Here is a 24,970-nt window from a genome sequence, read left to right as displayed (position 1 = left end):
TGTTCAGAGTGCCTCATCAGTAGTTACCCACATTCCAAACTCTACTTTTTATACTTTCCCAGTGTCAGGTTTCAAAAACTGTACCTTCACAGTGTTTGTTGATACAGTATTACCACCATATTCCTTCTTCTCTGATTATCTGCTGTGAAGCATTGTCAACTGATCATTTATTTTATTGTATGTAGTATTCTTAAGTTGTCTTCTTAGAATATGAACAATTACACTTATTACTTAATGAATATGGCATGAAATTATCTTACAATGTTGTCTTTTTGGGCATATATGATATCACTTTTTTTGTCGAGGGTGTGTGTGTAAATTGTTATATTCTTTTTTTTCCAACATAAATGCAACCTTATCCACAAACGCTTCTCATTTTAAATACACACTTTTCCATTTAACTGTTTTTTATTAAAAAAATATCTTCCTGTATTCAATGTTAGTTACATGACTCACATTTGTTTGTACGATGACAGGTAAGCCACAGGTTGAGTACATTCTTTGTAATGGCCTTACATACTCAAAAAATATGATGGTAATCTCTACAGATGTCACAATACATTACTTTTTTTTTCAATTTCATGCTAGGTTTGTCTATTTTTAACTTTTCTGTGTCTTTAATTTATAAATTATTTATGTTTATTTCAATTTTGATAAAAAGAAGAGATAACACATATTCTCGTTGATAATTGAATTATTTGCTGTTATCAAAATAAGCAGTCAGTTTGTGAGTTAAAACTTGAGAACATTAAATTGTTACAAGCAGTTTTTTGCTAAGCATCCCTTAAGACATATCATTAATTAATCAATTTATAACTTGAAGAAGTAAAACTGAGCTTTGTCCACCACATTCATAATTATAATTAAGTTACTCCTTAGCTAAAAAAAAGACTATAGATGATTTAATTCATGTTTTCAACTATGTTACCTAAAAAGCAAGGATTGCAACATTTATTACCAGTAAATTATTGGTGGAAAATAGTGTCTGTCTAGATTCAATTGTTAGAGCAAGCGCAATTTTAAATTAAAACATATTTCTTTTCCATTTTTGATATATTACACGACATGAGCACAAATCACAGTATACCGTGATGTAATAAAAGTTATGTGTACTTATTTGTGATGAACATTTCTGTCAAACATTTTCAGAATATTAAATGCTGCAATCTAGTATTTTTGACTGTTTAACCAAAAGTAAACAACACAACTGTAAACATTTTGTCTTACATATTTTAGGCTAAACAATTGGATGTGGGACAAATTGACCATTTTTTTCTTTTGACAAATTTTAGGTGCTGCAAATCCAAAGAATATCAATTGTTTCATGCTCAGGGAAAACTTTGTTGTCCTAGATTAGCGCATGCAGTTGACAACAATTTCCGCTTAATAGAATTTTTCTAAACTTAAGTCCAGTGTAGGCAGAAAGTTTTTCCTTGATACATGTATTCCTGTGTGGTCTGCACTGGCTAATCTGGGACAACACTTTATGTGCATGCAGCGATTTTTTTTGTCCCATTGGGAAAAGTACCCGTACCGGTCCAATAGGGAAAAATTGAGTCGTGAAAACCCTCAAATTGGGAAAAATCGAGTCGTGAAACCCTCAAATTGGGAAATTGGTGTATTTGATTTTATGCTCCCAAAAACTTTAAAATTGATAACTTAGTGTTTTCAAGCTGTCAATATTATATTTACCTAGGTTCAAACCATAGAGCTGCACAGGGAAACTAACAAAATGTTGCATTTTCCCTTTTTTTTTTTTTTTTTTTTACCTTTAATTGGGAATTTTTTGGCCAGCCTTTGGGAAATTTGTATTTTTTTTGTAATTGGGAAAGTGCCGTTTACCGGTACCTTATAAAGAAGGAAAAAAATCGCTGGCATGCATTATTTTAAGCCCAGTTTTCCCAGAAGGTGGCTCAATTTGTTGTTCATTTGTACATGAAAGCAATGAAACAGGCCAACATCATATAGCTAGATGATTATAACTATACTTGATCAAACACAATAGGCTGAGGGTCTAAATGACTTGATTTATGACTTGATTCATGTTGTTGGGTCTGGGTACACCAGATAAGGCACTCTTTGTACATAACATGCAACAATTGCTTTCAAATGTATAGCAGTTGTATGTTATGTGCAAAACAATCGAATTTAAAGGTAAGAATGCTGTAATTTAAGCCATTTTTGCGCTATATCCAGTTTATTTGTGTTACAAATACATGCACTAACAATAAAGTAGATATCAGCAGGCAATGTTTGGCATTTAAATTGCTGCCTAAATTATAAACCAAGGTCTGCTCTTTTGGTTGTGTTTAATGAATAATAGCAGTGGTTATTATTTGAAAACAAGTGCTGCATGTTATTTTGACAATTTAATACAAAGCTATACAGAGAATTCAATTTGCATGTCATTGACAATTTGTTCTAAGTTAGTTATGCTTATCCACGCCATGTCAAAATAAGATCGGATCTCTGCAAATTGTTTGTTCATGAGTCTAAAATACAATTTTACAATTAACATGTAACATAATAATTTCCTCCTGCAAATACCAAGTATCATATTTAAAAAAGGAATAATGTTTTAAATAATATTTAATATAATTACAATCTTTTCTGTATACCGTATTCAGGGACTTAAACCAGTTATAAGATATTTAAATATTTAATGCATTATGTATTAAGTTTGTATTTGATTATTTACCAATAACTTATAATTTCACATTTATTTTGCTTGGTATTCTATATTACAGAGTCTTTGACCTAACTTTTTTCATGAAAAATCTATTGTAATTACACACAACAACAACAAAAAACAAACAAACAATCTTCACTATAATCAAAGCTGAAATATTTGGTCAGATGTGTGTTTAAAACAAAGATCTTTGATTTATAACTGCATTTTACAGATATAAATTTGCCATATTTGTTAAAGGTTTTATTATCTTCAAACATGATTTCTAATTTGCAGACCAGAATGTGTTCCCACCCACAAGCTTCAGTGAGGTCCCGAATGGGGACATGTACCAGGCAGAAGGATCGAACAAAGTGCTCACATGTAAAACAAGCAGTTTGCCTACGCCCGAGTATGGTTGGCTGAAGAACGACCAGTACATCACAAACTTTAGTACAACGGGCTACCAGTTTCGGTTCACCAATACCAAGCGCAATGACACGGGTTACTACCGTTGCGAAGCCAGGAACACTTTGGGTGCCTTGCTCAGTGCTCCTGCGGTTGTCACTGTCGCTTGTAAGATACTTGATTATTTTTCAAAAGATTTGTAACTTCAGGAATGGCCATGATTTCATTTAGAAGCATTTTCATTTTAAGACCTGCATGCGTAAAATTATCAAATGTGATGTGAAACAGAGCTTTTTTCATGCTTAAGTTTTTAGACAGCCTAATTTACCTGATGTACATAAACACAGTTTTTTTCCATAGATTTGTCCATACTTAGCTTTTTATTATCCTCTGCATTGTCCTTCCATCTGTTAGTCTGTCCTTGTGTCTGTCTGTCACAAAATTTTATAATGACTATATCTCAAAAACTTATTAAGATACAAACAAGAATCTTCATGGTTGTAAAGATAAAGATGGCAGAGGATATCAATTTAACGAATTTGCTTGTTTTATTTTTAATTCTCATAACAACTTTTTTGTATGTTCACCTTAACACTGCATTCTGATTCTCAGGTGACCTGCTTTTGATTTACTTTTCTATTTCCTGTTTAAATTCAAATCAACTCATAAATATTGCTGACCAAAACTACTTCCATTGGAATTTAACTTTCAATCTTTTTTTGGCAGTTCTCAGTCATGCTAAAACATAATTACTTGTAAGAAATTTTGGAATTCTCTGCACGTGCCTAAAAAAGCCAATGCATGTTCTTGTTTCAGATATGGATGACTTTGAAAATTCCTCTCATATCTTCAATATGAGCATATCATCGGGACAAGCTATTGTTCTTCCAATGCCGCCAGTTAAAAGTGTTCCTTTCCCAAAATCCATCTCATGGACATGGAATCAAATCCCGCTCAGTGTATACGGCCCACGGTACCAGATCTCTATAGATGGTGCACTAGTATTGCTGGATCAAACCACAACAGACAGCAACAAAATTTACCATGTTACGGCCACGAATACCCACTCTGATGGTTTTGAAAAGTTAGGACCCCAATACCGGGTTACTGTTACAGGTAATGTTGTTATAACTAAAATTAATTAAAAATTATTTTTTTTTCTGCATATTAAGTCTGATCCCCATTCACACCTATATTAAGGTACAAGTTAAAGGCCATGTGGATACTTGTTCACCATGATTAAAAATCTATGAGCTGACAGACCATTTTGATGCTTATGTGTCAATTTTAATGTCATTAATACTATGAAGTGTTGATAGCGATTTTATAAATGTACCTGTTTCTCTGAAAAGCAATTGATTGGTGAAAAGTTGATGGCATTACCCAGCCCTTGAACTTCCAAATAATGTTATCCCCACAGGGAGCAGCTATTTTTAAGTCACTCTGTCGTTAAGTCTGTCTGTCTGTCAGTCTGTGGGTTTCTGTCCCCATTAAATGATATGCGTTGAGCGAACTACTGTCACATTTCTCACGCCATTCATTTGAAGCTTAAAATATGTTGAAACCATGAAACCTGGGTGGTTGCACATTTCTGACCTATTTGCCCTAGAACAAATATGAAAAAGCAATTGAGGGGCATTATTTATGACATTGACAAAACTCGTCAACCTAGGGAAGAAACTAGTGTTTCCCGAGGAAGTAGCCCATACGACTCTCAGACCCGACATAGTGCTATGGTCAAAGGCGGCGAAGCGGGTGATCCTTGTAGAGCTAACTGTGCCATGGGAGGAGAGGATTGACGAGGCCTATGAGCTGAAGAAAGCTAATTACCAGGATCTGGCAGAAGTATGCTGAGGTAGAGGCTGGAAGACATGGATCTTTCCGGTGGAAGTCGGATGCAGAGGATTTCCATCACAGTCGGTGTGGAAGATGCTTGGAGCGCTGGGCGCCGAAGGAAGAGTCAGGAAGACTACAATCCATGCCCTTGGCAAGACAGCTGAACGAGCATCCAGTTGGCTCTGGTAAAGACGCAGCGAACCAAATTGGCAGCCATTGTATACGAGGTAGTGATTGGCCATCACAATCTGCCCCGCCACCTCGAGGTTGTACCAAGCACAAGGGGGCGAAACAACCTATGACAGGTGGAGCTTGGCTGAAAACGTCTACGTTCAGCAGTTGATACTGTATCATCACATCGTTGTTTCAATGCTAAAATGCTTAGGACATGTGTCTAGCATTGTCAAAAGTTGAAAACTACCAAAATTATTCCAAGCAAAACTTGATGAATCAATGGTCAGAAAGTTAAGATTTCCAGTTTTCACAAGCATATCCCAGCTGTCAAATAAAAAAATCATACATTATTAAAACTGAAAACAGTATAACAAATCATTGTTTATATATTTACTACATTTTGAATGACAATAGAGCCTTGAATTAATGAACATACACGTTTTTTTTATTACATGATAAGCTGTTTGGGAAACCAGGGCTTTTTGCATGTGAGTAATGTGATGTCCCAGATAAGTCTGTGTAGTGTAGTCAGGGAACAACACTTTCAACCAAAACTAAGAAGAGACTTGTTGTCATCAAACAAATACCATAAAAGTGCAAAGTGTCACTCCAGAGTAGACTGTGTGTGCATTAAGCCCAGTTTTCCCAGAACGAGGCTCATTATATCAGTTGCCATGTTTCTGTGTGCACTTACAGAGTCTGGGTTAACAGCTGTCCCTGCAAGCATCGTAGTGGGACCGAAGAATGTAACAGTGGTGCAGGATGTGGGAGACAGCATAAAGCTCGAGTGCATATGTAATGCAAGGTAACACACACACTTTGCTGAGTGAATTTAATCTTCTTTTTGATATAAACTGAACATTTAACTTTTTTAGGGCTGCTTCTGATGTGTAGCCTCTGGATTGGAAAGCCTGTTCCGATATTGGGTACATTTAAATTGAATGTCGTATCATGAATTTTTGCACTAGACATTTATGTTATTTCGATCATATGTAAAATTTAGCATCATTACAGTTTGGCTTAAAGCCTTTTTGCAACTAGTAAGTGAAATAGGTATGGTAACATATAAATGAAATGCATAAGAAATGGGTTCATTGGGGTAGGAATGGCACGCCAGCTGTTTGGATTATCTACTTTGCACAATTGAAAATTGGATTGGCAGGTCTGTTGTTTCTGTGTTTTAGCTCGGCTGTTTTCGGATAAAACCCGAGGTATTGGCATAGCAAGCTCGCCGTCCGGCGTCTGCCGTCCGTGTCGTGCTTAAACCTTAACATAGGCTTTAAAATCAAAGTTCTTCCACATACAACTTTGAAACTTCATCTGTAGATGCACCTTGATGAGTTCTACATGCCACACCCATTTTGGGGTCACTAGGTCAAAGGTCAAGGTCACTTTTGACAAGCTTTAATTTATTCAAAACTGCACCAAAAGCCGAGCATTGGCACCTGCTTTGCCGGCTCTTGTTATTTTTCACACTAATCTTGACGTCCTATTTTGACCTTGTATCTTTCTTTTAGGCCATTATCAAGTCTGATAGTCCGCTGGTTCAGAATGGTCAACGGAGTGAAGACAGAAGTCATTGACAGCATTGACTTTTTGTTGCCTGTTTCGGAGAAAAATAGAACGTTGACCATAAAAAACTACAAACCCAGCCACAGTGGACTTTATATTTGCGAGGCCATGCTGCTTGGGGATGCTACACCTGTCACTGCGAATGCTACTCTTGAAGTGCATGGTAAGTATTTGTGTGGTGTTCTGAGAAAACTGGGCATAATGCATGTGCCTAAAGTGTCGTCCCAGATTAGCCTGTGCAGTCTGCACAGGCTAATCAGGGACGACACTTAACGCCTAAATTGGATTTTTGCTAAGAAGAGACTTCATTTAAATAAAAAATGTCATACAAGCAGAAAGTGTCGTCTCTGATTAGCCTAATCTGGGACGACACTTTATTCACATTCATTATGCCCAGTTTTCTCAGAATGAGTCACATTTGAGCCTAGCTCTGTGAAAAAGAGGTAATAGATACTGTAAGATGCAAAATTGAAAAAGGTGCGCTCTAAGAAAAGGGGGTTTACTGAATGTGTTTAAGCGTTGTAACCGATTAGCCCGTGCAGTTTGCATAAGCTCATCAGCGACTACATTTTCCATCTTAACAAGATTTTTTTCAAGAAGAGTATTCCTTAATAGGAAAAAATACAATAAATGCAGAAAGTGTCGTCCCCATAAATAAGCTGCATGTTCTAAACTTTTGATGGATGAATTTGATCAATTTTTATAACAATTGATTTTTGTTGTGGAGTCTAGTAGTTTGGTATGCTGATACAACATGTAGTATAGTAGTGAGTGCTCCATCTAGGCCTTAATAGGGGCGCATCACCACCTGCCCGCTCTTTGACCTTCTTTATGACCTTTTTGATCTGATCTCATAATTATGTAGAAAGAAAATGAATGTAACCAAATTGGTGTCCGGTGAAATATAAATATTTCATAAAACAAACCAAACTTTTGATAACTGAGCTATTTAAAGTTAAGAGATATAATATATTGCTCTCAGTATTTTCTCTCAGATTGAGCATCAGTTATTTGTAAAAGCATTTTGTTGTAAGTGCAAACTTGCTATGGGCATTACATTCTTTTATAACACATGCTTGAATTTTAATGTGAAACTTGATCATGAGTATGACTTTAAAATATGTTCTATAATGGATTAAATGAGAAGTCTTAAATATGTAATTCTAGCCATATATACAAAGGATTCAGGTGTCAATTTATTTAGCGTGAACCCTTTGAGTTACCAAATTTCATTAAACATTCATATATTCTTCCTTGGGAGGACATAGATTTTATGCTTCAGTATGGCTTATTTTTCATTTCAAATTACATACGTTTGACACAAATCTTTACAATGTAGGAAGTAACTATTTTGTGAATATTATGGAATTCTTCCTTTTTTAGAAATTGTTGTTGTTATTAATGGCTTCTCTGAAGTGAGATATACTGAATGGAGGATATGCTTACATAACATATTTAATACAAAAAGATGGTATTTGTTGGAAATGTATTTTGCTCCATCAAACATATGGAGAAACCATTCAGTAAATTATTTCAGTACATCTGTTCATTTAATAGACTTCCTCCTGGTTCTAGCTTTTGGAAAAACCCACCAATAGGTGGGTACAAACAAAGCTGACTTCATGAAAGATCCATTTAAAATCACATTTGATATCAACTGTTCACTGTTTTAAGTAAATCATCATTGATGAATAATATGAGTCAGTGTTGTCTGTACCTAAACATATGATTTTTCCAAACTGTGGGGATACTGAAATAGGAAATTTGCGTCATAATATTGGTTATTTAGGGTCTAATTAATTACATCTTTCAATGAAGATAAAAATAAACACATGTTTTATGGCTGGTATTATTTGAACCCAGACTATTTCACTGTGGATAAGTGGATAAGGTGACTGCCTTGTGACTAGGAGGTCACAGGTTGATCCCCACTGTAGGGGTAATCTTAATACCCCCCCCCCCCCCCCCCAAAAAAAAGACACCAAGTACTGGTTCTAGCCAGGAAACAGATTTCAGGGCATCTTTCAATAAACCTTCAGCTTTCTATGCAACAGAGTAAAATTAATAGGTTTAAACTACATGTATTTCACATCTCTAAGCTTTAAACTATTTCACATCTCTTAGCTTCAAACTATTTCACATCTCTTAGCTTTAAACTATTTCACATCTCTTAGCTTTAAATTATTTCACATCTCATCGCTTTAAACTATTTCACACCTCTTAGCTTTAAACTTTTTCACATCTTTTAGCTTTAAACTGTTTCACATCTCTTTCAGTGAGCCCATCGTTCGTCAACTCTCCGCTCCTGCAGGAGACCCTCAAAGACTATGGAGAGAGTATCACTCTGAGCTGCTCAGGACAGGGTATCCCTACCCCTACTCGGCACTGGTACTTCAACGCCAAGAAGTTAGACTCTGCCAGCTCAAATGACAGGTACATGCTGAGTATGGGCAAGACACGTTTTTGTAGTCAATTATTTTTGTTTCGGTCAGAAGCATTAATTTAGTCTGTGCCTGTCAGTATGCAGGAAACGTTTAGTTTGAAATATGTTTAACATCAGGTGATTTCCATATCTAGATTGAATGATCTTAATTTACAAAGTATATTACTGAGAATCTTTGGCTTAATTTACACATCAGAATGTTCTCTCCTCCATGCATACTTAATTGACAGCCTTTCGTCTCCTTCTAACCATAATCAAGTTATTGTGCGTAAAATAGAAAACCTGTAATTTCTCTATTCAGTGTGTACTAAATTTACAACTTTGACTTGCTAAGCATATACACAAATCGGATCAAGTGCTAAAACGTACAAATAAATATCTCTCTCTCCAGTGCCCACATAATTCACTGCAATATGTTTCCACCTTTAACAAAATTGAATTTCACTTAAACATAAATTACACATTATTTCCAGTGCATACACAATCCACAGCAATGGCTCACTAACCATTAACAAGATCCTGCTGGACAACGACGGTGTCTACCAGTGTTTCCTTAGGAATGCAGCCGGTCAGACTTACAGGGTCGTCCGTCTCAAGGTCAACAGCTCACCACCGGAGCTGCTAGAACCACCTACCAATGTCACGGTTATCGAGGGGAACGAGGTGTTACTGAAATGTCGCACCAGGGGTGCACCAAAGCCTGTCGTAACTTGGACAAAGAGTGAGTTTTCATGTGATAAGCCAGTATTTGAGTTGCATTTTGGGAAATATGGGCTTTATGCATGTGCAGAAAGTGTTGCCCCATATTCGAATGTGCAGTCCTGCACAGACTGCTGATGGACTACAACCAAACTAGATTTTCACTAAAAAGAGACATCCTTTAAAAGGAAAATACAATAAAAGTGAAAAGTTTCATCCCTGATTAGCCTGTGGACACCACAAGCTTATCTCAACCACACTCAACGCACATGCATATGGACATTTATATTTATGTATACATTTACAGAAACCAACCAAGATGAGCGTCCAGCGGATGGCCGCATACTGGACAATGGTGACCTTCTGATAGGGTCTGCGCATCCCAGCCACACAGGCCTCTACTCCTGCAATGCTTCCAACAGTCATGGCTTCATCACAGCCTCTGCTCAGCTCACCGTATATGGTAATGTCCCAGTGTGTTTTTGTGTCAAATTTTGCGCCGAAGATCTGCCTCATTCCCATTCTCAAAAGTATATTTTCCTAAATGACTGCCTAAAAGGTAAAATCTTAATAAATATTTTATTTAAATAAATTACTTGCAACATTTAGTTCATTTTCTTCTCAAGCTCTGTAAGTTGAACCTTTGAAAATATAATATTTAAAACATTTTTATTTTTGTCAAGTTTTGGGACTCTTATTCTGCCCCATTCTCAATCTCAGAAAGTAAATATATTTTCCCCAAATACCTTAAATACCAAATTGAAACTTTCTGAATATTTGTTATATATATAAATATAAATATAATATCAATCACATTTTTATTCTCAATTTAAAGCATTTGTTTGCACAGACAAATGGACAACACAAATATTAGTAAAACTAACACTGTTTTTCTCAATTCAAAGGGCCCTTGCCCTATTCCCAAAATGTTGAAAAGAATACTGTGTTAATTAACCCTTTACTACTTAGATACATATTTTTACACATTCAAGTAACTCTCAGTCTGTTTAGGTTTTATGCTGTTTGATGCTCATCATTATCTAAGGGTTGGAATTGAAGCCTTTAAAACTTGAATCTAGTGAGACAGGTTTTAATTAAATTAAACTTTCTAAGGGACTACACATGTGTAAAAATACGTATCTAAGTGTTAAAGGGTTAAATGGCTAAAACCAGAACAGTTTACGAGTTTCATACTGTCAAGGTTGTATGCAATATGCTGCCTGTCATTATCTTAGGGTTGGAAATTAAGCCTTTATAACTTGAAGCTTGTAAGAGAGATGTATAAGTTGGTGCTTAAGGGACTACAAACACGTTGAAATGCATATCTAAGTGGTAAAGAGTTAAAGTGCATATATGTTGTTGTCTGAAACATCTTATCATTTGACATTCTTTTCCAGTAAAAACCCAGATAATGCTACCACCCCAGGGTGGCAAGTTCATTCGAGCTTCCACAGTGGAATTATTGTGTGGAGTGTCCCACGATCCTGGTATAGCAGTCACCTGGCAGTGGGTGTTCAAGGACAAGGTGAACTCAAACAGTGTGGTCATTGGGTCAGGAGGTCACATGATTATAGGTCAGGACGGAAAGCTGACCATCAACGGCATACGTCTGGACAACGTCGGCAATTACACTTGCAATGTCGTGTCAGCAGGTGGCAATGATTCGAAAACGGTGGTGTTGGAAGTTATAGGTAAGATGCAATCTTCTGTATACCATAGGTTACAGTTCATTATGCGTTGTTCTTTACCTCAGATTTCCAATTTAAATAGCTGGTGCGAGTGATACATTGATACATTTTATGCTGACTACTAACTAGCCATTTTATGTCAGATTTGCTATTTGTCATGTCTTAAAATCTTTTTTCCTCCATTTTGGCGTCAAAAACCCATGGTTGTGCGCTTTACACTGCAAAGTACAGTAAAAACAAGAAAACAAAAACAGAAATTTTGTGTAGTAAAATATACATGGAAAATCATATTCAATGATGTTGCATTTTTGGATGCAATGTCAGATATGAAACTTTTAAGCAATAACCAGACTACCCCACTATTATTTTAAGAAAAGACTGTTTAAAAATCTCTGTTTATCAGCATTTTAACAGAAACACATTTGGACAATATCATTTTTATGCCCTCTGATTGATAGATCAGGGGTATATTGTTTTTGTCCTCTCTGTTTGTCTGTCATTCTGTCCAAAACTTTAACCTTGGTTAAAGTTTGATAACTTTTGCAATATTGAACATAACAACTTGATATTTACCATGCATGTGTATCTCATGGAGCTGCTCATTTTGAGTGGTGAAAAGTCAAGGTATACGTCATCCGTCAAGGTCAAAGGTCAAATATCATTGTATTTTTTTTCCAAAAACTTGAACCTTTGTTTAAGTTTTATCATAACTTTTTTAATATTGAACACAGCAACTTCATATTTGGCATGCATGTGTGTCTCGTGGAGGTGCACATTTTGAGTGGTGAAAGGTCAAGGTCATCCTTCAAGGTCAAAGGTCAAAAATTAAAAAAAATTAATAAATCATTTCTCCATTCAATCTCTTAATTACTTCTTGTGGAGCTGCACATTTTGAGTGGTGAAAGGTCATAGGGTGGCATATAGTTTTTTTACTGTTTGTCAGTCTGTCAGTCAGTCCGTCCGTCCGAAAACTTTAACATTGGTCATAACTTTTGCAATATTGAAGATAGCAACTTGATATTTGGCATGCATGTGTATCTCATGGAGTTGCACATTTTGAGTGGTGAAAGGTCAAGGTCATCCTCTAAGGTCAAAGGTCAAATATATGGCCTCAAAGCGGCGCAGTAGGGGGCATTGTGTTTTTGACAAACACATCTCTTGTTTTATAAAAAATGTTTCAACATCGGTTGTTTCAGAATTACCTAGCCCACCAATCATCGACAGTGTCGTTCTTGACTCGGAAGATGTGAGGGCAGTCATTGTGCAGTTTAAACAGGATTATGATGGCAACACACCAATACGGAATTTTACCATACAGTACAAAGAAGTTAAAATAGGTAGACTGCAGTTGTTTATTTTTGTTACTCTTAAGCATTTATTATGCCCCCCTTCGAAGAAGAGGGGGTATATTGTTTTGCACATGTCGGTCGGTCCTTTCGGTTGGTTCATCGGTCCGTCGGTCGGTCCGTCGGTCGATCTGTCCACCAAATGGTTTCGGGATGATAACTCAAGAATGCTTAGGCCTAGGATCATGAAACTTCATGGGGTACATTGATCATTACTGGCAGATGACCCCTATTGATTTTTAGGTCACTAGGTTAAAGGGCAAGGCAAGGTCACAGTGACTTAAAACAGTAAAATGGTTTCTGGATGATAACTCAAGAATGCTAAGGCCTAGGATCATGAAACTTCATAGGTACATTGATCAAGACTGGAAGATGACCCCTTTTGATTTTCAGGTCGCTAGGTCAAAAGTCAAGGTCACAGTGACTTGAAACATCGACTGGCAGATGACCCCTATTGTTTTTCCGGTCACAAGATCAAAGGTCAAGGTCACAGTGACTTGAAACAGTTAAATGGTTCCCGGATGATAACTCAAGAACGCTTAGGTCTAGGATCATGACACTTCATAGGTTCATTGATCATGATTGGCAGATGACCCCCATTGACATTCAGGTCACTAGGTCAAAGGTCAAGGTCACAGTGACTCAAAATAGTAAATGGTTTCCAGATGATATATATACATATATATAAACTATTGATACATTGGTCAAAACTAGCCACTCCCAAGTATTGCATAGTTTATATTGTCTTATTTGTCAATATTTGAAAAAATCTTCGGTGAAACAAAAAGGCAAAGAGGTTTAATATTTGACTTGTATTGATGCTCTACTAAGGTTCTTCAGATCATGCCTATCAGATCAAAATAGGCCCTTCCTGGGGGAGTGGAGGGATGAAATGTTTTGTATAGAATTGAAATTTGGTGTGTGACATCAGATGGTGAACCAATACAAAGGCTGTCCAAAATCTTGCCACTCCCCATCATAGATGAGCAATCTATGGAAATTTATGCTGATTGGTTTCTATTCTGGGTTTGCTCAAAAGTGTATCAAGTAGGAATACATTTTTGAGGACAAAATCTTGTCCTATTCTGGACCAAATAGTTATGTATAAAAAAATTGTTTTGAAATCTATAAAAAGAATGTCAGAGAGTCATACAAATTCTATTTAATTGGTTTGGATCCAGACAAAGTGAAGGCTGTAAGTGATCTGACAGCAATAACATACAATTTGAACAAAATAGCCCAATCCTTTATTTTGGCCTGCTTTGGAAAACTGGGCTAAATGCATGTTTTTAAAGTGTAATGCCATAATAGCCTGTGCAGTTCGCACATGCTAAATAGAGACGGCACTTCCAGCCTAAAGTTAATTTTTGTTGATGAGACTTCCTTCAAACCAAAAAATGTATACAAGTGGAATGTGTTGACCCTGATTAGCCTGTGTGGACTGGATCTCTTCACATTTCAAGTCAAAGTGAAAGCTTTCAGTAGTCTTACATAAAAATAACAAAATAATGAATAAGATTGGAAACAAAACAGCCCTATCATTCATTTATCAAATAAAACTATACCACTGCCTGTTGTTTGACAGACGAGACGACGGAGTACTGGCAGACGTCCAGTCCTCAGATATTGGCCAGTGCCAGGGTCACCACAGTTAGGGGGCTGCGTCCTGCGCGCAGATACCAGTTCAGAATGTTTGCCATCAACGACGTGGGCGAGGGTGTACCAAGCTCCGCAGAACCGCGCATACCCATAGAGATGCCGCAACAGCGTAAGCTTGCATTTCTATATACAGTGTACCCAGTATAATCAGGGATATTATTTCTCCTCCTTTAAGCTGAGTTTCCTCCTTTAATAAAAAAAATATGCATGAACCATTTATAGATTTGGAAACAAATGAAGCTTTTAATTGAATCCTGTAAGGGGTAAGGCATTTTCTCCCCTTTGGTGGTCATAGAATGACACCCCTGATAATCATATTCAATTTCGGTAACTTCTTGTTGGTTTCAGCTCACTTAAGCACAAAATGCTCATGGTGAGCTAGTGTGGTAGATTGCCCTCCAGCATTGATCTTCATGTGTTGTTAGTTGTCGTTAACAATTTGCTTCAAACGACATCTCCTAAACCCCTTGGCTTATTTCTACAAAACTTCACTGGTTTTGTCCTTGGGTGACGCATTTTTGGGAAGTTGTTCAATTGGTCTGTCCTTTATCTTAGGTAGGTGACCAGGGCTTAAAATATACTTACAAAATGGAAACTTAAAAAAAATCTCTTAAACTTCAATGCTCATAGGTTTAATATTTGGTGCTTAACTAACATTGTCTGTATTTATGGAAATGAGGATGATGACGAAGATGGGTAAAAGTTACAATGATGAGGATGATGATTTCTTTATAATAATTGCAGCAGATGATAATGATAGACTATGCTGATTTTGTCTATTTCCAGCCCCAAGCGCTCCACCCAAAGGATTCCTGGGACGGACTACAGGGAACCAGTCTATCACGCTGTTCTGGCAGGCACCTGACGAGGAGTCCCTCAATGGCATACTGCTCGGATACATCATACGCTTCAAGCCGTTTGGATATACCTGGGAGTTGTCTTCTCAACTGAGGAACGTGTCGCTGTCTCAGATTAACCCTGGAAATCCAAGCTTTGAGTTGACTGGATTGGAGTACTTCTCGAAATACGACATTCAGATCGCTGCGTATAACGTCAAAGGGACGGGTGTTTATTCTGGCTCAATAACGGTAAGTTTCTTAAGAAATGTATCTCATGCATTTTAATTTCCTATAAAGTGAACGTTGTTGTTTTCTTAAAAGTTGTGTAGAGCAAATAATACACAAAAAGTTGGGCATTATTATTATTACAAGTCATGTAAGTATGTTGTATGCTCTTTCAGTTAAACAAGTACTTTTTAGTATTAAAATAGTATTAGCTTTGTCTGTGCAAAAATTCAGCACTTTGGGCCTTTCTTGCTCTCATTTTATTATCTTTTTTAGTTATACTATTTGCCTCCTAGTCCGAGCAATACAACTCACTTAAATGTCAGCATTGGCGTCTGCATATTGCTAATGTTAAAGTAACATCCCTATATCACTGCTTCTACTTCATGTATCCAGTTACAACATCACAAATATGTTTGTTGTCTTTGTGTGAGGTCACTTATCAAGTTTCATATTTATGAATTTAAAGGTTCAATTAAATTCAGCTGAAATATGAACCTTTTAGTAAAATTCAAGTTTACATTTAAGTGCAACTCCTAAATGTATCTGGGTCTGAGTAGTCACCAAAATCTATAATTTTGACTATTTAATGTTTTTTATGTAGAAAAGCCAGGTTGAAGTTTGCGTTATAGTCGAAATTGTATGTAACAAAGACATATCTCTTTGCTAATATGCAGACGATGCTTGCAAATTAAATTAAATTCAAGTAAATTAATTGTTTTAAGGTGCAAATTTACTTTCTTGGCAAGGTCACAATATTTGTTTTCAATATATAAATTGTCTGCGTTAAGTTTACGTGCACTTAATAACTTCCTCAGATATTCAACTAAAAGTTTGTCAATTTATCAGCTGACTGACAGAAAATGTACATTATACTATAAAAGTGTAACACGCTGTCTTGGGACAACTGTTGGTAGTATGAGCCTTGGCATGGGATAACTGGGCTTAATGCATGTGCATGACGTGTTGTCTGCACAGGCTAATCAGGTACAACACTTTCCGCTTTTACAGAATTGCTTATTAGAAGGAAGTCTCTTCTTAGCAAAAAACATGTTGAGGCAGAAAGTGTGGTCTGCATAAGCTTATCTTGGAAAGCACTTCATACACATAAATTAAACCCTGTTTTCCCAAAGTGCGGCTGATTTGTATATTTTTTAAGTAAACTAAAACTTTTGACATTTTTAGTAAATACAATTCCCTTTTAACCAACAGTATGAAACTTGGGAAGGCCACCCAACCTCAGCGCCACGGCAACTGCAAGCCACGACCCAGAACTCCACTGCTGTCAGACTCACTTGGCTGCCTCCTGATCGCCAGAACATCAATGGCCGTAACCTAGGTTACAAGATCCTCTACAACAAGATGGGGGATGCGAGTAGCATTCTATCATTGACAGTGCCACATGATGCTTTGAATCCTATTGGAAATCAGTCGACTACACTGGCTGGGTAAGTTGCTCTTGTTTTTATGCATATAGTCAACGCTTCGTCTTTCTGTTAGTGCACAATTTTTGTCCGGGCTATTTCTCAGCAACTAATGACCGGAATTCAATGAAACTTTATGGGAAGCTTCACTACCAAGAGGAGATGTGCATATTATCAGCGGGTTCTGGTCGGATGATATTTGACAGAGTTAAGGCCCTTTGAAATTTTCCATTAACTGTACATAAAGTGCAATTCTTGTCCGGGCTATTTCTCAGCAACTTATGACCGGAATTCAATGAAACTTTATGGGAAGCTTCACTACCAAGAGGAGATAAGCATATTATCAGCGGGTTCTGGTCGGATGATATTTCACAGAGTTAAGGCCCTTTGAAATTTTCCATTAACTGTACATATAGTGCAATTCTTGTCCGGGCTATTTCTCAGCAACTAATGACCGGAATTCAATGAAACTTTATGGGAAGCTTTGCTACCAAGAGGAGATGTGCATATTATCAGCGGGTTCTGGTCGGATGATATTTCACAGAGTTATGGCCCTTTGAAAATTTTCTATAACAAAATTATTATCCCCCCAACTACTGTGCCCTCAAGACGTTTCCTTTTATCTGAATATATAGTGATATTGTATATATTGTGACAAAAAAACACTTCGGGGAGCATCACCCGTCTCTGATGGTTTCTTGTATTTTGAATTTATCAAGGATTTCAATTAGAGCAGAATCCTGTGTTTTGATGCGAGCATTTTGCAATATACTTATTTTTGACTCCTGCAAATTATCTTCCTTGTATCATTTAACGTTTATAAAATGTGTGTTATGTCACACATATAGTATTTCTTGCAATTTTGTTTGTTTAATTAAAATATACAATTGAACATTTGCAGCGAATGAAACCTATATGGAGAGACAAAATAATTCTGGACCTCAGTATTTTGAACACTTTAAACGATCAAGGTCCGGGTCATTTGACTCCTAATGAAATCCTTGAGTTTATACATTATTGACCAAAATAATTTTGCCATGGCGTCTTCAAATTTTTACTGTGCTGTGTTGGAATTGAAGAATGTGCTGTAAAGTAATCTGGATATGAACCTGTGTAGGAATTGAAGAATGTGCTGTAAAGTAGTCTGGATATGAACCTGTGTAGGAATTGAAGAATGTGCTGTAAAGTAGTCTGGATATGAATCTGTGTAGGAATTGAAGAATGTGCTGTAAAGTAGTCTGGATATGAACCTGTGTAGGAATTAAAGAATGTGCTGTAAAGTAGTCTGGATATGAACCTGTGTAGGAATTGAAGAATGTGCTGTAAAGTAGTCTGGATATGAACCTGTGTAGGAATTAAAGAATATGCTGTAAAGTAGTCTGGATATGAACCTGTGTAGGAATTAAAGAATATGCTGTAAAGTAGTCTGGATATGAACCTGTGTAGGAATTAAAGAATATGCTGTCAAGAAGTCTGGATATGAACCTGTGTAGGAATTGAAGAATGTGCTGTAAAGTAGTCTGGATATGAACCTGTGTAGGAATTAAAGAATATGCTGTAAAGTAGTCTGGATATGAACCTGTGTAGGAATTGAAGAATGTGCTGTAAAGTAGTCTGGATATGAACCTGGCTCTTGGAAAAAGACTTATCAGGGATAAGACTTTCTGTGTATATGGTAATTTTCAGTACTTTTCCTTTAAAGAAAGTGTTTTCTTAGCAAAAATCCACTTAAGGCAGGATGTGTTGTTCCTGATTTGCCTGTAGGGATTGCATTAACTCTTTCAGTGCGGGAACGGAATTTTGAAGGCCTTTGCAAACAGTTTGGATCCAGATGAGACGCCACAAAACGTGGCGTCTGATCAGGATCCAAACTGTTTGCTATTCTGATAGTATTCTTTGAAAAAAAATCGAAAAAAATGCTAATTTTAGAAATTAATCAGACGACATTTTAGCAGACAACAAATTTCCCAGCATGCAAAGGGTTATGACCTGTTTACCCTGAGTGCTGCTAATAAGTTGACAGTTGTTGATGTTCAAGTGTTCTGTATATTGCAGGTTGTTCAAGTACACCGAGTACACGATACGGGCGCTGTGTTTCACAGGGGGCGGAGACGGTGTGATTAGTGGATCTGTCACAGTTAGGACAGACGAGGATGGTATGCATAGGTGTAGCTTGAGATCTGTCCTGAGAAAACTGGGCTGAATGCGTGTGCTAAATGTGTAGTCCCAGATTAGCCTGTGCAGTACGCGCAGGCTAATCAGGGACTAAACTTTCATTTTTCTTTCTTCTAAAGCAAGTTTCTTTTTGGGAAAAATACTGTTAAGATGGAAAGTGTCATCCCTGATTAGCCTGTGCAAGCAATACAGGCTAATCTGGGATGACACTTTACATGCATTAAGTCAGTTTAGACAGTAGTTGGCTTGCTTATACATGTACAGCATAACGCTATGTATTTGAAGATTATGTCACATTTCACTGTTAAGTAGAGAGATGAGTATATTAAAAAAGTCATAATAGATAACCTGTAATGTAAGTCCAATAAGATTTTTCAAGCTGTGTGCTCAAGTCCATAGGCCATTATTGATCAAGTGTGCCATTATGATTGCTTACACATCGGTCATGTTTTAATCTCTAAGTCTTTAAAATGTATTTTATTTAAATATGCAATTAGCTTTTAATTTTTATTGAGCGCACATGTTCCATTATTCTTATGAAAGTAATGCATCATGCACCATACATTACAGTTCCCTCCAAGGTTGGCTCCCTTACGGTGACTAACATCACAGATACTTCCATGACAGTTAATTGGACACCACCTCAAGAAGTCAATGGAGTGCTAGTCGGTAAGAACAATTTGGGGTGAATTAATAGAGCCTCAATTTGGGAAAACTGGGCCTAATACATGTGCCAAAAGCTTACTTCAAGATTAGCCTGTGCATTTTGCACTGGTTTTCGTTAAGAAATGGCTACCTTTAAACAAAATATTTCATAAAAGCGGAAAGTGTCGTCCATGATTAATCTGTGTGGACTGCACATGCTGGTATGACACATAATGCACATGCATTAAGCCCAGTTTTTCCAGTATAAGACTTGAAAAATCACTTTATATGAGAAACATAACATGTGTCTGTCATTCGTAGAATTATATGTACTATGTTGCTTTATGCATCCAACTTTAAGGTATAAATTGTGAAGCTATTTTTTGTAGCACATATATGCTGTTAGTTCTCATATGTAATAATGTTAAGTAATGGTCTTAAAATGCCAAATTTTTATTATTATATTGTAAAAGTAGATATCACAATTTATTATGCCCCCCTTCCAAGAAGAGGGGGTATATTGCTTTGCTCATGTCGGTCTGTCAGTCGGTCGGTCGGTCCGTCCACCAGGTGGTTGTCAGACGATAACTCAAGAGCGCTTGGGCCTAGGATCATGAAACTTCATAGGTACATTGATCATGACTTGCAGATGACCCCTATTGATTTTGAGGTCACTAGGTCAAAGGTCAAGGTCACGGTGACCCGAAATAGTAAAATGGTTTCCGGATGATAACTCAAGAACGCATACGCCTATATCATGAAACTTCATGGGTAGATTGATCATGACTTGCAGATGACCCCTATTGATTTTGAGGTCACTAGGTCAAAGGTCAAGGTCACGGTGACCCGTAATAGTAAAATGATTTTTGGATGATAATTCAAGAACGCATATGCCTAGGATCATGAAACTTTATAGGTAGATTGATCATGACTCGCAGATGACCCCTATTGATTTTGAGGTCACTAGGTCAAAGGTCAAGGTCACGGTGACCCGAAATAGTAAAATGATTTTCGGATGATAACTCAAGAACGCATATGCCTAGGATCATGAAACTTCATAGGTAGATTGATCATGACTCGCAGATGACCCCTATTGATTTTAAGGTCACAAGGTCAAAGGTCAAGGTCACGGTGACCCGAAATAGTAAAATGATTTTCGGATGATAACTCAAGAACGCTTTTGCCTAGGATCATGACACTTCATAGGTACATTGATCGTGACTTGCAGATGACCCCTATTGATTTTCAGGTCACTAGGTCAAAGGTCAAGGTCACAGTGACAAAAGTCGTATTCACACAATGGATGCCAGTACAATGGACAGCCCATATGGGGGGCATGCATGTTTTACAAACAGCCCTTGTTTATTTGGTATCGACTGTCAACAAATACAAGATTTGATATAAATAGAATGTTATAACCAAAGTGACTTTATTTGTAAAATAAGCTTCAAGGATCAGCAAATAAAGTATACAATTTGAATTGTTTCCTTATTATTATTAAATTTGTTTATAAAATGACACAGAATGACTTAAATAATTTTTTTTTATGCAGGTTACACTTTGATGTACGAGGAAAAGGGAGTCAGCAGTACAAGAATCAGTGTGAACAGGAGCGCCATTGAGAATCAGTACAAGATTACCAGCCTGCGCCCAACAACAAAGTACACGATATATCTGTATGCGTCAACGCAGAAAGGGGCTGGCCCCTCCACGACTGCAGACGTTGAGTCAGGGGTGGAACCAGGTAAGGGGTCAGAGTTCAGAAACTGTTTTGATATGTGCCTCGTTCTAGAAAAACTAGGCTTAAAGAATGTGAGTAAAGTGGTGTCCTAGATAGGAAAACTAGGCTTAAAGAATGTGAGTAAAGTGGTGTCCTAGATTAACTGGGCTTAAAGAATGTGAGTAAAGTGGTGTCCTAGATAAAGAATGTGAGTAAAGTGGTGTCCTAGATAAAGAATGTGAGTAAAGTGGTGTCCTAGATAAAGAATGTGAGTAAAGTGGTGTCCTAGATAAAGAATGTGAGTAAAGTGGTGTCCTAGATAAAGAATGTGAGTAAAGTGGTGTCCTAGATAAAGAATGTGAGTAAAGTGGTGTCCTAGATAAAGAATGTGAGTAAAGTGGTGTCCTAGATAAAGAATGTGAGTAAAGTGGTGTCCTAGATAAAGAATGTGAGTAAAGTGGTGTCCTAGATAAAGAATGTGAGTAAAGTGGTGTCCTAGATTAACCTGTGCAGTACACACCAGATAATCAGGGACAACATTTAACGCTTTTATGTTATTTTTCGTTTCAAGGAATTCTCTTTAAAAAAATCCAGTTAAAGTGAAAAGTGTAATCCAGGATTTGAGATGACTCTTTATTCACATGCGTTTAGAGACTTGATATTATGACTCTTTAATATTTCAGTGTTACCCACAGCACCATACAACATGCGTTTAGAGACTTGATATTATGACTCTTTAATATTTCAGTGTTACCCACAGCACCATACAACCTCGGGGTGTCTAATATTAGAGAAAGGTCCGTGTTGCTACAATTCTGGCCTGGATTCGATGGGAAAACTTCCATCTCCCTGTGGATTGTGGAGGCTGCGCAAGGGCAAGATGCCACTGATTTCCAAGAAATTTTCTCAGTAAGTGCTTAAGTTGTTGTGGATTTATTTTGGTGGCTCAAATTGCTTTTGAATGTCTTATATTTTATTTCATTCTATTCCTTTAATATTTAACTAAATTTTGTGAGCGTTGAATTCTGTTCGCTTAATTTTGTTTCTTATGATGTTTTTATGTGTTGTAATTATATGTATGTAATTATCAGTTTCCATGCATTTTAGAATCTTTATACAAAAAATTTGTTTGATTATTTCATATATAGGACTTTTCTGGCAAAGATTTTATTCACACAAGTTAGAACACGAGGACAAACAAATCTTCAGAAAGCAAGTAAATGGCATCATAATATTCATTCACAAAATTGCTTCTTAATTCACCTGGCTTTCAATGGAATATTATGATAAAAAATATTTATTTTATTTGTTGCTTGACTTTTCAGATACACGATCCAGACGCGAGATCCCTGCAGGTGACCAACCTTAAACCCTACACATACTATCAACTGCGCATCATTGCTGTGAACATTGTTGGGCGCAGTCAGCCAAGCAATGCGTCCCGACAGTTTCAGACCATGCAGGCGGCCCCTAACATACCCCCAGGAAATCTCACAGTGAGGACCCTGAACGCCACCGCTCTTAGAATAAGCTGGACGGTAGGTGCTTTTATTTTATGCTTTGGGTAACAGCAGTGGTTTTTCCCCTGATTCCTTGGTTTCTTATTTGACTGAAATACTCATAAATATTTTGTTCAGATCTGGGTAAAGACTTGAAGCTGCTTAGAGGATTTTAAGGTGCTTTCATGATTGGAAAACAGTGCAATGAAAACATGAACATAATATAGTTTTAGGAATTTCCAACTGGTGGTGTGTTTTTGGCAATATTTGAGTTGTTTTCTGCAAGTGTTGAACAACAAGTTATTAAAATATGGATTCATTTACAACAATGGAAACAAAATTGCATTCCGATGTCCTTCTTCATTTCAGCCACTGAGTCAAAGTGACTGGAACGGGGAACCAAAAGGCTACAAGATCTCCTACAGACGTAAGATGGTCCCGACGTGGACCAACGTCACTCTTGCCAACGGTGTTAACATGAACAGCTTCATATTGGCCTATCTCCAGGAATGGATGGAGTACGAGGTGAAGATACTGGCTTACAATGACGTCGGAGACAGCTCTTTCAGTGCCGTGGTGTTGGAGCGGACTCGTGAATCTGGTATGTTTAATATTTTAGCTGCAGTCTGGATAAGTCCACATGTCAAAGCTCATTTGATTGGACATCAACTTCCTTTATAGTAAGCTTTGTAATGTCTATTGCACTTTAAAATAATCAATAATTTTTGTATTATCATTCAAGTCTGTTTATTAACAAGCTATGAGTTAAGTCAACGGTATGAAAGCATCAGTGTTCATGTTCTTAAAACAACCTAAGTTATATATGTTCTAATAAAATTAAAACACTAAGAATTGATAAAAAATCAATATGAATATATATTTTAGAGCTCCAATTTGTGTTTAAGAAAGAAATATTATTTTGAAACAATTCCTTTCTTGTCACTGTATCACCCCAAAGTCCTCCCAATATAATATTATATACTGTAAAAAAATTTTCCCTAAATATATCTTCTGCATCACTATCTGGCCATACATCCCATCCAAGTACTCTAATTGTCTCGTCTTCAGTTCCCTCGGTGGGGCCAGTAAATGTCAGCGCCACCGCCCTGACAGCGACCAGCATAGAGGTCACCTGGGGTCAAGTACCAGAACTGGAGCAGAATGGACTCATCCAGGGATATATGGTAAGCCTCCAGAACTTTTATTAGTAGTATTGAATGTGAAACTAGTTTACCTGTTTCTTTGGAATGGACTTGAAACAAGTGCATATGTTGTTGAAGCGACAGAAGATAGAATACTTTTGCACATGATCAACAAATTGAGATCTTGTATGAATTATTGATAATTTACAGTATGTCAGTATTATCCAAAAAGCAAATTTTGGTATGATTTTATCCCCACTTGCCAATTTTAGCAGTTAAAAATGCTTTCAATTTCAAGAACACCTATGGTAGCTGAAATGTGAATGTTTCTTGGTTTCGAAACATTATTCATAAGTGCACATATTAATATTTTACTCAAATTTACACTATATTTTATATGTAACACAGATGTTGATGTCTATTGATTTTATCAATTTAACTATTTTATTTTGCCTGTTTTTTTTGTATAGGTCGAATACAGGTCTATAGAGGCCAATATTTCGCCCATGCAGAAGGAAGTGCTCGGTAACACAACTAACAGCACCATCATTTCCAGCCTGCGCAAGTTTGTAAAGTATCAGGTCTGTGTGCTTGCCTTCACACGTATGGGACCTGGGGTGCTGAGTGAACCAGAAGTGGCTGTGCAGACCTTAGAAGATGGTAAAAATAGAATTGTGTTTGGTGTACAATTATATTAATTTGAAAGTTAATCTCCCATGTAGTCATAAGTCATGATTTCTGTCGATTGAATAAGGTAAAATCGTTATTGTCCCCTACCGGTGAAACCGAGGGGGACTTAAGGTTTGCG

General features: G+C 36.9%; 1 protein-coding gene across 1 annotated transcript in view; it reads left to right on the top strand.

Annotated features, from left to right (window-relative positions):
• Positions 1 to 469: 469 nt before the first annotated feature.
• LOC127849004 (protein sidekick-like) overlaps positions 470 to 24,970 on the top strand; it is a 54,475-nt gene continuing 29,974 nt past the window's right edge. Inside the window, exons 1-21 of the mRNA XM_052381731.1 lie at positions 470 to 476; positions 2,966 to 3,244; positions 3,893 to 4,192; positions 5,783 to 5,891; positions 6,604 to 6,821; positions 8,935 to 9,091; positions 9,575 to 9,822; positions 10,108 to 10,263; positions 11,198 to 11,491; positions 12,685 to 12,825; positions 14,420 to 14,602; positions 15,280 to 15,581; positions 16,770 to 17,005; positions 19,037 to 19,137; positions 19,727 to 19,825; positions 21,354 to 21,545; positions 22,270 to 22,430; positions 22,847 to 23,059; positions 23,390 to 23,621; positions 24,089 to 24,204; positions 24,633 to 24,822. Coding sequence (XP_052237691.1) covers positions 470 to 476; positions 2,966 to 3,244; positions 3,893 to 4,192; positions 5,783 to 5,891; positions 6,604 to 6,821; positions 8,935 to 9,091; positions 9,575 to 9,822; positions 10,108 to 10,263; positions 11,198 to 11,491; positions 12,685 to 12,825; positions 14,420 to 14,602; positions 15,280 to 15,581; positions 16,770 to 17,005; positions 19,037 to 19,137; positions 19,727 to 19,825; positions 21,354 to 21,545; positions 22,270 to 22,430; positions 22,847 to 23,059; positions 23,390 to 23,621; positions 24,089 to 24,204; positions 24,633 to 24,822 — 3,934 coding nt within the window. The remainder of the gene's footprint in view (positions 477 to 2,965; positions 3,245 to 3,892; positions 4,193 to 5,782; positions 5,892 to 6,603; positions 6,822 to 8,934; positions 9,092 to 9,574; positions 9,823 to 10,107; positions 10,264 to 11,197; positions 11,492 to 12,684; positions 12,826 to 14,419; positions 14,603 to 15,279; positions 15,582 to 16,769; positions 17,006 to 19,036; positions 19,138 to 19,726; positions 19,826 to 21,353; positions 21,546 to 22,269; positions 22,431 to 22,846; positions 23,060 to 23,389; positions 23,622 to 24,088; positions 24,205 to 24,632; positions 24,823 to 24,970) is intronic.

This window comes from Dreissena polymorpha, chromosome 10 (genome assembly GCF_020536995.1).
Source record: "Dreissena polymorpha isolate Duluth1 chromosome 10, UMN_Dpol_1.0, whole genome shotgun sequence".
Lineage (NCBI taxonomy): Eukaryota > Metazoa > Mollusca > Bivalvia > Myida > Dreissenidae > Dreissena > Dreissena polymorpha.
This window is presented reverse-complemented; position numbering and strand designations above follow the sequence as displayed.